Source organism: Lontra canadensis, unplaced genomic scaffold, assembly GCF_010015895.1.
Source record: "Lontra canadensis isolate GAN:19392208 unplaced genomic scaffold, GSC_riverotter_1.0 scaffold13, whole genome shotgun sequence".
In the NCBI taxonomy this organism is placed as follows: Eukaryota; Metazoa; Chordata; class Mammalia; order Carnivora; family Mustelidae; genus Lontra; species Lontra canadensis.
The window spans coordinates 23,261,121-23,277,922 of NW_022631007.1; the positions used below are offsets into that span (position 1 = coordinate 23,261,121).

A 16,802-nucleotide genomic window follows, 5' to 3' on the forward strand; every position below is an offset into this window, starting at 1 on the left:
TTCATAGAATGCATATTTGTGTTTACAATCATGACTACAAAGACCAATGTATAACAAACTGTTTTGAGAAGTGGCATCTGCTGCCTTGTAAATACTCTGTATAGAATTTCATTCTTCTTTCAATCTCTACATGCTCAATAATTTTGTTACTACATTGTCCTAACATTAATAATTATATATAATAACTACATTAAAAAGAGCTTTGCATTTTGGAATCATTCCTAGTGTTTCAGTTATCTTTGAGTGATAGTACTTCTAGGGATATGCTCAAGAGAAATGAATACACGTGTCCATACAAATATTTGTGCTGAATGTTCATAGCTGCATTATTCATAATAACCAAAAAGTGGGAATAATCCAAATATATACCTACTGATAAATGAATAAATAAAATGTGGTATGCCATACAATGGAATATTATTTGGCAAGAAAAAGACAGGAAGTACTAGTATATACTACAGCATGTATACGTCTTGTAAATATTATGCTAAGTGAAGAAGACAGTCACAAAGGAGCATATGTTGTATGATTCCATTTAAATGAAAGCTCATAATGGACACTTCAGTAAGAGGCAGAAATTAGATTAGCAGTTACCTAGGGCTTGGGGCCCTGTGCAAATTGGGAGGTTATAGGTAAGGGGAGCTGTTTTATTTTGAAGTAATAGAAGTGTTCTAAAAGTGTTTGTGCAGAACTTTGTGACTATACTACAAGCCAATGCATTGTAAACTTTGGATGGGTGAATTACATGGTTTGTAAATCTTTAGTAATTTTTTAAAAAAAGAAGTTAAAGCGGTATGTCAAGTTGGTAATGGTGGCTTCGTCTAGAGTGGCAGCAATGGAATCCGTGAGAAGTGGGTCAAATCTGAAAGCAGAGGCAACAAATTTTGCTGCAAGATCAAATTGGGGGTGTAAAAAAAAGTTACACAGGAGACAACAGATGTTGACAAGGATGCAAGAAAGGGGAACCCTCTTTCACTATTGGTGGGAATGCAGACTGGTGTAGCCATTCTGGAAAATGGTATGGAGGTTCCTCAAAAAGTTAAAAATAAATTAAAAAAATAAAAAAAAACAAAGCAAAACAAAATGACCCAGCAGATGCCCTACTAGGTATTTACCCAAAGGATACATAAATTCTAATTTGAAGGAATACATGCACCCGAGTGTTTATGGCAGCATTACTAGCAATAGCCAAATTATGGAGAGAGCCCAGATGTCCATCAACTGATGAATGGATAAAGAAGATATGGTCTCTGTCTGTCTATCTATCTATCTATCTATCTATCTATCTATCTATCTATCTATCTATCTATTTATCTATCTATCTATCCATCTATCTATCTATAATGGAATATTGTTCAGCCATAAAAAGAACAAAATCTTCCATTTGCAGTGACGCGGATGGTGCCAAAGAGTATTATGCTAAATGAAATAAGTCAGAGAAAGACCAATACCACATGATTTCACTCATGTGGATTTAAGAAACAAAACAAATGAGCAAAGGAAAAAAAAATAAGAGAGACGAATCAAGAAACAGACTCTTTAACTATGGAAAAAAACCTGATGGTTACTGGAGGGAAAGTGAGTCAAGGATGGGTTAAACAGGTGATGAGTATTAAGGAGGGCACTTGTGGTGAGCACTGAGTGCTGTCTATAAAGGATGAATCATTGATTTGTATGGATGAAAGAAAAAAAAAGTACAATGTTTTTGGTACCAAAAAAAAAAAAAAAAAGAGTACAAGGTTTTTTGACACAGCCTGTGCTATGTCAAATCCTGCTTAGGATTTACATAAAATGGTGCTTGAGGATTGACCATTGAATTGGTCAATCTATATTGACCGATTTGTATCAAATAAGGTTTTCATATGGTGGCAGGAGCCAAAGCCTGTTGGGTTTAAGAAAAAATATGAGGTTAGGGATATGGGATATGTAGGCAGTGGGTATATATAATTCTTTCTAGAAGTTTTGTATTAAAGGTGAGCGGGATGCTGGAGGAGTAGCTGAAGAGGGATGTGGGGGCAAATCAGTTTATTTTAAGGTGATTATTCATACAGCATCTTTGTATGAATAGCATTGACTTAGGAGAGAAGAAAAAATGATGCAGAAGAGACAAGTGCAATCCGTCAGTGACATCCTATGTGAAAGCAGAGGGTGTTGCACTCCTAAAGGGACAGTCATCCATTGTAACACCTGGACCTGCAGATTTAGGCTTGGCAGTCATAGAACAAGCAAGCTGATACATTCAACATGGTAGTAGGCAAAATACTTTTTTGATTGTTTATGTCTTCTCTGCTAAATGTAGAAATGTAATGATCGGCTAAGAGGAAGAAGTGTAGAGATGGAAGTCGGAGGAAGGCAGACAATGTGCAAAAGTTTCCTGATGGATGAAGATTGATTTGAGTAGGAACTGTTGCAAGATTTCAGCAAAGCACTGAAAGATACTTGTAGTGTGATGTGAGTTTATAGCATGAAAAGGAGAACAGGCAGCATACGGGGCATGGGGGACTCTTTCTAGGTCATGTTCGTCTGTTGCAAGTAGGAGTGGAATAGGAGAAAGTCCGATTAACCTGCTTATTAGTTTCGTAGAGCTGCTGTAAGAAAGTATCACAGACTGTGTTGCTTACACACAGAAATTTATCTTCTCACAGATTTTAGAAGCCTATAAACAGTGTGTCAGTGGACTTAATTTCATTCTGAGGTCTTTCTCTATGGCATATAGATGGCTGCCTTCTCTGTTTTCACATGGTCTTTCCTCTGTGTCCTAATGACCTTTTTTATAAGGATGCCCATCATTTAGATTAGGACCAATGTGTATGACCTAATTTTGCCTAAATTACCTCTTTAAAGGCTCTATCTTCAAATATAGTCACGTTCTAAAATACTGGGGGTTAGGACTTCATATATGAATTTTGGGGGATGGCTGTGGCAAAATTCATAATAAACCATAACAACCAGTGCTAGAGTTTTAAAAACTTAAATATATTTGAGTGAGAAATGGAATATGTAAGACGTTTGAAATCTTGTTCTCATATAACTTACTACTTAAGATGAACAGATAATAAACAAATTATAAAAACCGATTAATCTTTTAATATGTTTGGGGGTATTAGGTACAAAGAAGAAAGATAAATGAATTAAAGAAATACAGAATGACTGAGTTGTGTGTGTTATTTTACATAGGTTGATGGAAAGCTCTCCAAGATTTGACATTTGAGCAGGAAGTAAGGAAGAACTGAAGGAAATAAGAGCAGGGAGCCATGACCATGTCAGTGCACAGAGAAAACAGCATATGTACAGGCCCTGAGGCAAGGTATATATAAGGAACAGTCTGGAGACCCAAGTTTCTGCCGTAGAGAACACAATTAGGAAAAGAGTCAGAAAGATACTAGTCAGGGAATCAAATGATAGGTACACAAACAGTTTGCTTTTGCCTTAAGAAAATGCAGTATAATTTATACAGAATGAAATGCATAGCTCTTAAGTCTATGGTCCAGAGTTTTGATAATTGTCAAATCCTGTGTGACTCTTCCTGATCATAAACTCTACTAAGTATATTTGTGATTATTAAATATAAAACACTATAATTTGTAATACAGTTATTAATATTAAATATATTCATGATGATGATCTTGTCTTCCGACCCCCTGAATACCTACATACTGAATTTATACTACTTCTGAAAGGATGGGCAAAGACAATTCTCACTCTTTTTTCTCATTCTTTTGATCATGTTCATGATGTTGATAATATTGTTGTTACTACTACTACTACTACTACTAACTAATGTATACTGAGTCCCTCCTGAGTGCCAGGCACTGTTAGAAGAGCTTTGAATATTTCAATTATTCAGCACTCACCAAAGCCTGTGAAGTAGGTATTACTGTTCACATTTTCTGATTAGGAAAATCGAGGCACACATTTAAGCAACTTGAATTAAGCCATACAACTAGTGAGTACTGGAATGCAGACTCAACCCCTGGCATTCTAACTCTGCACTATATAATTTAAATCTTATGCTAGGTTGCCTCCCAATAGTCAAATTTTATGTTATGAATATTCCACTTTCCTTAGTTTAAAAGCAAGTGAGGGCTGTTCTTTCCTTTCTATTCCACTGTTTCCACACAGGCATTCGTTTAATATTATTTTTGCTTCTTTCTCTCTTAGTATATATTCCCATGTGATTTTTATAGTGGATCCTTTGGTTTAGGCCGGGGCAGATTCCCTTAGCTCATTTTAATTTTTGATTTTCATTCATACACAGATCAGTCTTCTTGTCAAGCATACCTGTGACTAATGCAGGGTACTTTTTTTCAGTGCTTACACATTAGATTTATCAGTCCGTAAACCAAATTCTGCAAATTTGTCCAGTCATCAGCTCCCAGAAGCTCCTGCACAGTTATTTAAAACATCTGAAGCATGTTGGTGCCTGGAACTTCCGGGAGTACTATCAGCAGTCTTCTGCTAGCTCCCAGGATCCTTTGGCAGCCTCACATATAGCCTCACAAAGTAGATTGGATAAATTTGTACCTATTATGCAATGTTCTACAAAATAAAATGAGTACAGATAAACATGTCTAGTGGCAACTAACTAGACTCTTTATGCAAGTGATAACCTCAATTCAAAAACAAAAAACTCTTTCTCCTTATTTAAAATATATGTACCAAACTCCTAAGCTTTGTCTAGATTTTTTAATTTAAAATCTATTTTTGATAAAAAAAAAGAAAATGGTGCATATCGTCAAATCATGTAATATGTCATAGAATATCTGGATGATAGAAGAAAAAGAGAAGCAGTCAGACTAACAAGATAGTACTTGATGGTTTTCTTTTGTAAGTATTCCTACCTAGAGAAATACTATTACAGAGAGAAATAATGTGCTCCAGAGATTCTGAAACAGTTAGGAAAGGGGCTTTGTTTTCAGATAGAAGAGCCTGTAGTTTATGCAAGTTATTCCTGTTCCACATGGGTTTGGCAAGCCAGTGATATTGCAGAACTTGGATTCAGTCTGAGAAACCGAGACGTGTTTGCAAATTAATAGAGGCTTACTGGAATAAAAACATAATACAGATGCTGATTCTCTTAAATAATCCTGGGCCACCAACTGTGTTTATGCTGGTTACTGTTACCGTGTATGTTGTACCTTCCTTCTGCTCAATCAGTTTTGTTCTCATGAAGAGTATTGGGATACAATATATGAGATTACTATTATACAAGTGTCAGCAGATAAAACTTAAAAATGATAAGATTTAGTATTTTTTCAAGGTAGAGATGTTTTCAAGGTAGAGATGGAATTCAAAAGTTGAAATATATGAGGGAAGACTTTCACAAACAAAAATTTAAACAGCAGTGTCATTTTATCATTAAAATAGTGAGGAGACTTCTCTTAGTGCTAATGGCTTGATATATATAGCTCTCTGTCAGGCTATGAAATTAGATAATTTGAGTAATGCTTGAAGTGGCAATAAGATATGATTTCGACTTTCTGTTATAACTAAAGTTTATATTAAATTCTGAATAACCTTAAATGTTAGGCTATTAGGAAATGTCTTATCTTAGACATTTTAATATTTAAGTGATTTCACATTTTTTATTATAATAATGTTTTTTATATTTTCTTTTAAAAATGTTCTCATACTTTATCTCACTTAAGCCTTACAATATTTTATGAGGTGAATACGACAGGGAATATGTTATAGTAAAGGCAATGAAGCACAGATAGGCAAATGGCTACCCAAAGATATCTTTTCATTTTATGACAGAGCCAGGGATGGTGTGTTTATGCCTTTTATTATAGATCTTTATATAACATATAAGATCTTTTATTACAGGATCTTTTAAGATATTCCTGTCTTAAATCTGGGGATGGCCATTTGGTAACCATCAGTGTTATGTATACTTTCCTGTGAGACTTTTTTCCACAATAAACTGAAGGGGACTGCTTCATCATAGGACCGAAGAAAGATACAATAGCTTGAATTATTTCATATCTCATATTCAGTAAAGCATGCAGAAACTAACAGGAAAGATACATAGAGGAATTATTCCCTTGTTATCAGGTTTAGAGGCTGAGTTCCAATGTTTAGTTATAATATTTACAAAAAGTAAAGTTAAAATGAAATAAAGTAGATAATTAATGTGCCATTTTTTTAAGAAAAATAATAAGCAAATAGGTAAACCCCATAAATCATATATTCCTTCAGTTTGCAGATTTTGCACCTTTCTTTCTTTAATAATTATATGCTGAATAAATGTAAATTTAATGTCAATCGTGAAAATAGACTCTTACAATTTTTTCAGCTGTAACTTTATGTAAATTTCGAATTCATTGTGAGTCTGGGTAGTTTGTAATAGGCAGCAGCATTGGTATTGCTTTATCATACAAAGTCAGCTGCCATTAATTTAAAGAGCTTCTGCTTCTGCAAATTGCACTTTGATGTTTTTATTTTGAGACAAATATTTATGAAATATTTCAAGTATCTTTGTATTTAATAGCTGTTCTTCCCAAATGTCTTTCAAGGCTATGTTACTAATTCACATCAAAGATTTTATATTTAAGTTATTATTATATTTTATTTTATTTTTTTAGAGAGAGAGTGAGTAGTGGGGGCAGAGGGAGAGGGAGAGAGAGAATCTCAAGTAGGCCAACATGGGCTCTATCTCATGACTTATGAACCTGAGATCATGCCACGCTGAAATTAAGAGTTGGACACCAAAGACTGAGCCACAGGATCCCCACAGTTGATGTTATTTTAAATGTAACAGATGATATGAGAGTATTTTTGGTTTGTTATACTTACTGTACCTGACTTAACTGTAACTTTATGTAAATTAATTAACCAGGCAGTTCCTGCTCTTTATAATATAAATGAAAGAAATATGTTTATGGTATTCTACACTTAACTTTGAATATCTCTCAATAATTGTGCACTTATCTGTTATGCCTTTTAGAATTTTTGCTTTGGTTATTTTAAGTCACGTTAAACTAGTCTTTTGTTTCCCCTCTGATAATTTTTTTGAACATACACGATCCTTTCTAAAATATACATTTGTTGTGGATACTTTCTGTGTAATCCAGATGGGTTTTTTTGTTTGTTTGTTTGTTTTATTAATTTTATTTTTTTTAAACATATAATATATTTTTATCCCCAGGGGTAAGTTCTGTGAATTGCCAGGTTTACACATTTTACAGCACTCACCATAGCACATACCCTCCCCAATGTCCATAACCCCACCCCCCCTCCCAAACCCCCTCCCCCCATCAACCCTCAGTTTGTTTTGTGAGATTAAGAGTCACTTATGGTTTGTCTCCCTCCCAATCCCATCTTGTTTCATTTACTCTTCTTCTACCCCCTTAACCGCCCATGTTGCATGTCCTCTCCCTCATATCAGGGAGATCATATGATAGTTGTCTTTCTCTGATTGACTTATTTCGCTAAGCATGATACCCTCTAGTTCCATCCACGTTGTCGCAAATGACAAGATTTCATTTCTTTTGATGGCTGCATAGTATTCCATTCTGTATATATACCATTTCTTCTTTATCCATTCGTCTGTTGATGGACATCTAGGTTCTTTCCATAGTTTGGCTATTGTAGACATTGCTGCTATAAACATTCAGGTGCACGTGCCCCTTCGGATCACTACGTTTGTATCTTTAGGGTAAATACCCAGCAGTGCAATTGCTGGGTCATAGGGTAGTTCTATTTTCAACATTTTGAGGAAACTCCATGCTGTTTTCCAGAGTGGTTGCACCAGCTTGCATTCCCACCAACAGCGTAGGAGGGTTCCCCTTTCTCCGCATCCTTGCCAGCATCTGTCATTTCCTGACTTGTTAATTTTAGCCATTCTGACTGGTGTGAGGTGATATCTCATTGTGGTTTTGATTTGTATTTCTCTGATGCCGAGTGGAGCACTTTTTCATGTGTCTGTTGGCCATCTGGATGTCTTCTTTGCAGAAATGTCTGTTCATGTCCTCTGCCCATTTCTTGATTGGATTATTTGTTCCTTGGGTGTTGAGTTTGCTAAGTTCTTTATAGATTTTGGACACTGCCCTTTATCTGATATGTCGTTTGCAAATATCTTCTCCCGTTCTGTCAGTTGTCTTTTGGTTTTGTTAACTGTTTCCTTTGCTGTGCAAAAGCTTTTGATCTTGATAAAATCCCAATAGTTCATTTTTGCCCTTGCTTCCCTTGCCTTTGGCGATGTTCCTAGGAAGATGTTGCTGCGGCTGAGGTCGAAGAGGTTGCTGCCTGTGTTCTCCTCAAGGATTTTGATGGATTCCTTTCTCACATTGAGGTCCTTCATCCATTTTGAGTCTATTTTCATGTGTGGTGTAAGGAAATGATCCAATTTCATTTTTCTGCATGTGGCCGTCCAATTTTCCAATACCATTTATTGAAGAGGCTGTCTTTTTTCCATTGGACATTCTTTCCTGCATTGTCGAAGATTAGTTGACCATAGAGTTGAGGGTCTATTTCTGGGCTCTCTATTCTGTTCCATTGATCTATGTGTCTGTTTTTGTGCCAGTACCATGCTGTCTTGATGATGACAGCTTTGTAATAGAGCTTGAAGTCCGGAATTGTGATGCCACCGACTTTGGCTTTCTTTTTCAATATTCCTTTGGCTATTCGAGGTCTTTTCTGGTTCCATATAAATTTTAGGATTATTTGTTCCATTTCTTTGAAAAAAATGGATGGTACTTTGATAGGAATTGCATTAAATGTGTAGATTGCTTTAGGTAGCATAGACATTTTCACAATATTTATTCTTCCAATCCAGGAGCATGGAACATTTTTCCATTTCTTTGTGTCTTCCTCAATTTCTTTCATGAGTACTTTATAGTTTTCTGTGTATAGATTCTTAGTCTCTTTGGTTAGGTTTATTCTTAGGTATCTTATAGTTTTGGGTGCAATTGTAAATGGGATTGACTCCTTAATTTCTCTTTCTTCTCTCTTGTTGTTGGTGAGGAGAAATGCAACTGATTTCTGTGCATTGATTTTATATTCTGACACTTTACTGAATTCCTGTACAAGTTCTAGCAGTTTTGGAGTGGAGTCTTTTGGGTTTTCCACATAGAGTATCATGTCATCTGCGAAGAGTGATAGTTTGACTTCTTCTTTGCCAAGTTGGATGCCTTTAATTTCCTTTTGTTGTCTGATTGCTGAGGCTAGGACTTCTAGTCTATGTTGAATAGCAGTGGTGATAGTGGACATCCCTGCCGTGTTCCTGACCTTAGCGGAAAAGCTTTCAGTTTTTCTCCATTGAGAATGATATTTGTGGTGGGTTTTTCATAGATGGCTTTGATAATATTGAGGTATGTGCCCTCTATCCCTACACTTTGAAGAGTTTTGATCAGGAAGGGATGCTGTACTTTTCAAATGCTTTTTCAGCATCTATTGAGAGTATCATATGTTTCTTGTTCTTTCTTTTATTAATGTGTTGTATCACATTGATTGATTTGCGGATGTTGAACCAGCCTGGCAGCCCTGGAATAATTCCCACTTGGTCGTGGTGAATAATCATTTTAATGTACTGTTGAATCATATTGGCTAGTATTTTGGTGAGAATTTTTGCATCTGTGTTCATCAAGGATATTGGTCTGTAGTTCTCCTTTTTTGATGGGATCCTTGTCTGGTTTTGGGATCAAGGTGATGCTGGCCTCATAAAATGAGTTTGGAAGTTTTCCTTCCATTTCTATTTTTTGGAACAGTTTCAGGAGAATAGAAATTAGTTCTTCTTTAAATGTTTGGTAGAATTCCCCTGGGAAGCCGTCTGGCCCTGGGCTTTTGTTTGTTTGGAGATTTTTGATGACTGTTTCAGTCTCCTTACTGGTTATGGGTCGGTTCAGGCTTTCTATTTCTTCCTGGTTCAGTTGTGGTAGTTTATATGTCTCTAGGAATGCATCCATTTCTTCCAGATTGTCAAATTTGTTGGCATAGAGTTGCTCATAGTATGTTCTTATAATTGTCTGTATTTCTTTGGTGTTCGTTGTGATCTCTCCTCTTTCATTCATGATTTTATTTATTTGGGTCCTTTCTCTTTTCTTTTTGATAAGTCTGGCCAGGGGTTTATCAATCTTATTAATTCTTTCAAAGAACCAGCTCCTAGTTTTGTTGATTTGTTCTACTGTTTTTTTGGTTTCTATTTCATTGATTTCTGCTCTAATCTTTATGATTTCTCTTCTCCTGCTGTGTTTAGGGTTTCTTTCTTGTTCTTTCTCCAGCTCCTTTAGGTGTAGAGTTAGGTTGTGTACCTGAGACTTTTCTTGTTTCTTGAGAAAGGCTTGTACCGCTATATATTTTCCTCTCAGGACTGCCTTTGTTGTGTCCCACAGATTTTGAACCATTGTGTTTTCATTATCATTTGTTTCCATGAATTTTTTCAATTCTTCTTTAATTTCCTGTTTGACCCATTCATTCTTTAGAAGGATGCTGTTTAGTCTCCATGTATTTGGGTTCTTTCCAACTTTCCTCTTGTGATTGAGTTCTAGCTTCAGAGCATTGTGGTCTGAAAATATGCAGGGAATGATCCCAATCTTTTGATACCGGTTGAGACCTGATTTAGGACCAAGGATGTGATCTATTCTGGAGAATGTTCCATGGGCACTAGAGAAGAATGTGTATTCTGTTGCTTTGGGATGAAATGTTCTGAATATATCTGTGATGTCCATCTGGTCCAGTGTGTCATTTAAGGCCTTTATTTCCTTGTTGATCTTTTGCTTGGATGATCTGTCCATTTCAGTGAGGGGAGTGTTAAAGTCCTCTACTATTATTGTATTATTGTTGATGTGTTTCTTTGGTTTTGTTATTAATTGGTTTATATAGTTGGCTGCTCCCACGTTAGGGGCATAGATATTTAAAATTGTTAGATCTTCTTGTTGGACAGATCCTTTGAGTATGATATAGTGTCTTTCCTCATGTCTTATTATAGTCTTTGGCTTAAAATCTAATTGATCTGATATAAGGATTGCCACTCCTGCTTTCTTCTGATGTCCATTAGCATGGTAAATTCTTTTCCACCCCCTCACTTTAAATCTGAAGGTGTCTTCAGGTTTAAAATGAGTTTCTTGTAGGCAACATATAGATGGGTTTTGTTTTTTTATCCATTCTGATACCCTGTGTCTTTTGATTGGGGCATTTAGCCCATTAACATTCAGGGTAACTATTGAGAGATATGAATTTAGTGCCATTGTATTGCCTGTAATGTGACTGTTACTGTATATTGTCTCTGTTCCTTTCTGATCTACTACTTTTAGGGTCTCTCTTTGCTTAGAGGACCCCTTTCAATATTCCTGTAGAGCTGGTTTGGTGTTTGCAAATTCTTTCAGTTTTTGTTTGTCCTGGAAGCTTTTAATCTCTCCTTCTATTTTCAATGATAGCCTAGCTGGATATAGTATTCTTGGCTGCATGTTTTTCTCGTTTAGTGCTCTGAATATATCATGCCAGCTCTTTCTGGCCTGCCAGGTCTCTGTGGATAAGTCTGCTGCCAATCTAATATTTTTACCATTGTATGTTACAGACTTCTTTTCCCGGGCTGCTTTCAGGATTTTCTCTTTGTCACTAAGACTTGTAAATTTGACTATTAGGTGACGGGGTGTGGACCTATTCTTACTGATTTTGAGGGGGGTTCTCTGAACCTCCTGGATTTTGATGCTTGTTCCCTTTGCCATATTGGGGAAATTCTCTCCAATAATTGTCTCCAATATACCTTCTGCTCCCCTCTCTCTTTCTTCTTCTTCTGGAATCCCAATTATTCTAATGTTTCATCTAATGGTGTCACTTATCTCTCGAATTCTCCCCTCGTGGTCCAGTAGCTGTTTGTCCCTCTTTTGCTCAGCTTCTTTATTCTCTGTCATTTGGTCTTGTATATCGCTAATTCTTTCTTCTGCCTCATTTATCTTAGCAGTGAGAGCCTCCATTTTTGATTGCCCCTCATTAATAGCTTTTTTGATTTCAACTTGGTTAGATTTTAGTTCTTTTATTTCTCCAGAAAGGGCTTTTGTATCTCCCGAGAGGGTTTCTCTGATATCTTCCATGCCTTTTTCGAGCCCGGCTAGAACCTTGAGAATTGTCATTCTGAACTCTAGATCTGACATATTACCAATGTCTGTATTGATTAGGTCCCTAGCCTTTGGTACTGCCTCTTGTTCTTTTTTTTGTGGTGAATTTTTCCGCCTTGTCATTTTGTCCAGATAAGAGTATATGAAGGAGCAAGTAAAATACTAAAAGGGTGGCAACAACCCCAGGAAAATATGCTTTAACCGAATCAGAAGAGATTCCAAATCGTGAGGGGGGAGAAAGGGGATAAAAAGAGGTTCAGAAAGAAAAAAAAAAATGAAACAATTAAAAGAAGAAAACGAATAAAGAAAAAATATAAAAAGAAAAAAAAATATATATATATTAGATAAACTAGTTAAAAAACGTTAAAAAAGAAAAGGGTAAAAATTAACCAAAAATTTTGCAGAAGAAGAGAAAAAAAATTGAAAAAGAAAAAAATATTAAATTAACTGCAACGCTAAAGAATCATGGGGAGAAAGCCATGAGCTCCGTGCTTTGCTTTCTCCTCCTCTGGAATTCCGCTGCTCTTCTTGGTATTGAAACTGCACTCCTTGGTAGGTGAACTTGGTCCTGGCTGGATTTCTTGTTGATCTTCTGGGGGAGGGGCCTGTTGTAGTGATTCTCAAGTGTCTTTGCTCCAGGCAGAGTTGCATCGCCCTTACCAGGGGCAGGGCTGAGTAATCCGCTCGGGTTTGCTTTTGGGAGCTTTTGTTCCCTGAGCGCTTTCCGTAGAGTTCCAGAGGACAGGAGTAAAGATGGTGGCCTCCCAGTCTCAGGCCTGGAGGAGCCGAGAGCACGGGGCCCCACTCCTCAGTGCGCCCTCAGAGAACAGCGCCCAATTACTCCTGTCACCCTGGCCTCCGGCCACGCTCCAAGCTGACTGAGCCTGTGACCGGTTCAAAGTAGCTCCGAGTTTAGAGCTCACTCCTCGGCTCTGTCTCTGTAGCCGGCCTCCCCGTTCTAATACCTGTAAGCTCTGCGACACTCAGACACCCCCGATCCTTCTGTGACCCTGTGGGACCTGAGGCCACTTGATCCCGCGTGGGCTTCACCCTGGTTAAGCCTCTGGAGCAATGTCCCTCAGCGGAACCGACTTTTAAAAGTCCTGATTTTGTGTTCCATTGCTCCGCCACTTGCCGGGAGTCGGCCCCTCCCCCCACGGTCTATCTTCCCGTCGCTTTGGATTTACTTCTCCACCAGTCCTACCTTTCAGAAAGTGGTTGATTTTCTGTTTCTAGAATTGCTGTTCTTCTTCTCTTCGATCTCCCATTGGATTTGTAGGTGTTTGCAATCTTTAGATAAGCTATCTAGCTGATCTCCAGCTACCCGAAGTATTCTCAGCCTGCTACTTCTCCGCTATCTTGACTCCTCTCCAGATGGGGTTTTTAAGGCTATGTAACTGATGACTAATTTCATGTAATGGTCCTTCTTGAGAATTCAAGAATTTTTGTTTTGTATGTTAATATTAATAATTATCTGTTTTGCAAGATACTTTACAAGCATTATTGTGGTTAGTCCTCATAACAATCTTTAGGTTTGGCCTTGTTACTCTCATTTTATAGATGAGGAAACAGAGGCTTAAAAGGGTCCCACAGAGGAGCCCATGGAGGGCATGGTCGGTTAAGTGTCCGACTTGTGGTTTTGGCTCAGGTCGTGATCTTGGGGTGGTGAGGTCGAGCCCCACATCCGGCTCTGTGCTCAGCACGGAGTCTGCTTGAGATCTTCTCCCTTTCCCTCTGCCCCTCCTGCTTGTGCTCTTCCTCTCAAATAAGTAAATAAATCTTTAAAAAAAAATTTTTTTTAAAGGATCCCACAGATAAGAGGTCACTAAACACAGGCCTGTCTGTGTATAAAGGTAGTTTTAAACTACTATTAATATATTGTATTCCAGGATGATTTCTGTTTCAGCAGTATTGGCTCCTCAAAAGTGCTGAATTAGGGTAAATTCAGGGCTGCTCTGTGTGACAGCTTGGTGCTCTCCTGTCATCATCATAGGACTTTTGAAGAAAAGAATACAACCTGAAGAAATCAGATAGTTGTCGTGCTCCTGGCAGAGTAGTGACAGATCCAGGATTAGCTGTTAGAATTTTAGCCACCTGGCTTGCTTACAGTTTTCATTTATTTAGGCTTTTCATTCTGAATTTGAAGGCTGAGTGCTGATATGTATGTATGGAGACATTAAATAAATCATATATTTCATGTTATATTTCCTTTATATGGACAACAAACTATGCAATAATGAAATTTTCTTTCCCTCCTCCTTCTTTTTTTAATACAGTGGGATGCATCCTGCTTTTATCTTGGAGTTCACCCCTGTGGCTTGGAGTTATCACTGTAGCATCTGTCTTCGATCTGTGTGTTAACTAGAAATCAAAAGAAGACATGAGGAGGTTTGTTTACTGCAAGGTGGTTCTGGCCACTTCCCTGATGTGGGTGTTTGTTGACGTCTTCTTACTTCTGTACTTCAGTGAATGTAACAAATGTGATGACAAGAAGGAGAGATCCCTGCTACCTGCACTCAGGGGTAAGTGCTTCTGAAGCAAATGTTGCTTTTATAAAGATGAGAGTTGTGGTGACTCTTGATGAAACTGTGAAATAGGGATTTTGTAAGCCGTTGAGTTAGAAGAGCATTTTGGCAGAACTATTAATGTACATTACCCATGGGAAAGCTACTTTACTTGCTCGGCCTCAGGGGTCTTGTTGGAAGAAATGAGACAAGTTAGCTAACCTCTAAGGTACCCTCCAATTCTAATAATTCCAATGTTCTGTGACTGTGTGGAAAGAACAGAGTAGTGAACATTCAAATTGGACAGAATTTAAATTTAGGCTTCCAGAAGCAAAAACCCTTAGAGGCTAAGTACATAACATAAAAGGGAAAAGCTACTAAAGTGGGATGGTGGGGATTGTAACAAAATGTAAGGACACATGACACCCTTACAGACTTTTAAAAATAATAAATGAACAAACAACTTTTTAAACAAAACACATATTGATGGCCAGATTGGATCTGCGGGCACCAGGTCGTTGCCCCATAATTTCAAGTACATGATAAAGTCACTTTAATGTAGTATTTCCTTCTTTAGGAAGGATTCAGTTTCCTTTTGACTTTTCCCTTCTTTAGGGATCAGTTTCAGTGACTACATAAGAAACAATGATTTTTATAAAAGGTGATTTATTAAGTCAAGCCATTGAGATTCATTTTCTGCAGTTATTCCAAATAATTTTCTCTATGCTTTTTGTTGACTTTTAGATTCATTAAAAAGTTTCCATAATACTCCTAGTATAGGAGTGCTTCTAATGTATATAGGACGCTTGACATTAGTTTTATTATCATTGCCTTAAACATTGGTTTTCTTGAAATCTAGTTTACAGTAATTCTCTGCTTAGCAAATTCTTTATAAATATGATAAAAGGTAGGCTTTCAATCCCATTTCGAATGTTTGTACCTTTTAGAAAAGTAAATCTAAATTACTGACTTGAGTTTTGCATTTGCTTAAATGGATGTAGTTCGCTTTTAATGTGACATATTTTTGAGATTATTAATCAAAATATGTGAATAAACAATTTTATTGTTACTATTTGGTTATATGAGGGTTAGGAAACACAGAAGATCATTCCCAAAGTTAGTTTTTGGTAAGAGTATTTTGAACTTTTTTTTCACTTTAGATTGCAGTAATGCTTTTGCTCAGTTGGAGACATTCTGACTATCTTCTTCTTTTCCAAAATGAGTTTCTCTCACTGTAATTTTTTTGACTAGCACAAAAAATGGAGAGAAAGTGCTTTGGAAGTGACAGTGCCTAGACCCATTTAGGTAGTTTATGTGCATATTTTATGCCTTTATACTAGAATTATTCAAAGATTAATGAGTCTATCAGTTTTTGATAAATGAACATGGGGATTGATATGCTGATCTTTGGTTAAAATCCCAGAAAAAAATCCTCCTTCTCTGCTTCTTTGTTGAATCAGTTGAGCTACTGGTTGGCCGAAAGTGGAAGTGTGTTTTGATGGATCTCATCAGTTTGGAATGATCGCTTTGTCATTTGTTGAATAGGGACATCTAGATTGGTCACAAAAAATGTCATAATCTGATTCAGCAAAACTATGACAGCTTATTCTGTGAGTACCAAAAAATGTACAGCTTTGCTGATTTAAGCCCTTAATGCTCAGTCTTAAATCTCAAAAAGTGAAGTTTAATGATGCAAGGCAAAAGTAGTAATTTTTCCTCATACTTAAGTTGTAAAATTAAACTACATTCTCCGTATTTTTAAGACTTGTTTAATGTTGTACATTAATATTTGTCCTGAATAAATGGAAATAGACTTTAGGGTTTTAAGTTTATTTTCTATTGTTACTTCTTATTTTAGAATCTTACTTTATTTAGGAATCGTGCCACATATTTAAAATGATATTTTATTTACAGGCAAACAGTGCTGTACAAACTATACTTGACTAAAAATTTCATGTTCTGCACATGCTAAAAACAAGCTTTTTGACTTCAAACAAATTGATGCTTCTGGACTTATGTGTCCCCATTATTTAAAAAAAAAAGGATTTGGACTAGGTGGTTTCTCAGATCCCTTTTAATACTAAATTTTAAGCAATGTTAAGTACCCACTACTGGCATACACTATGAATTAATTTTTGAGACACGTTTATTCATTTATTTATGAATTCGTCAATTATTTACGTGCCTATTGAATCAACACTTAGTACATCTTAAACCTACATAATGTTCTATGTCAGCTATA

At 36.6% G+C, this 16,802-nt stretch overlaps 1 protein-coding gene across 1 annotated transcript in view; it reads left to right on the top strand.

The window, feature by feature from the left end:
* GALNT13 (polypeptide N-acetylgalactosaminyltransferase 13) overlaps window positions 1–16,802 on the top strand; it is a 539,666-nt gene that overhangs the window by 72,555 nt on the left and 450,309 nt on the right. Inside the window, exon 3 of the mRNA XM_032857833.1 lies at window positions 14,333–14,578. Coding sequence (XP_032713724.1) covers window positions 14,437–14,578 — 142 coding nt within the window. The 5' untranslated portion in view covers window positions 14,333–14,436. The remainder of the gene's footprint in view (window positions 1–14,332; window positions 14,579–16,802) is intronic.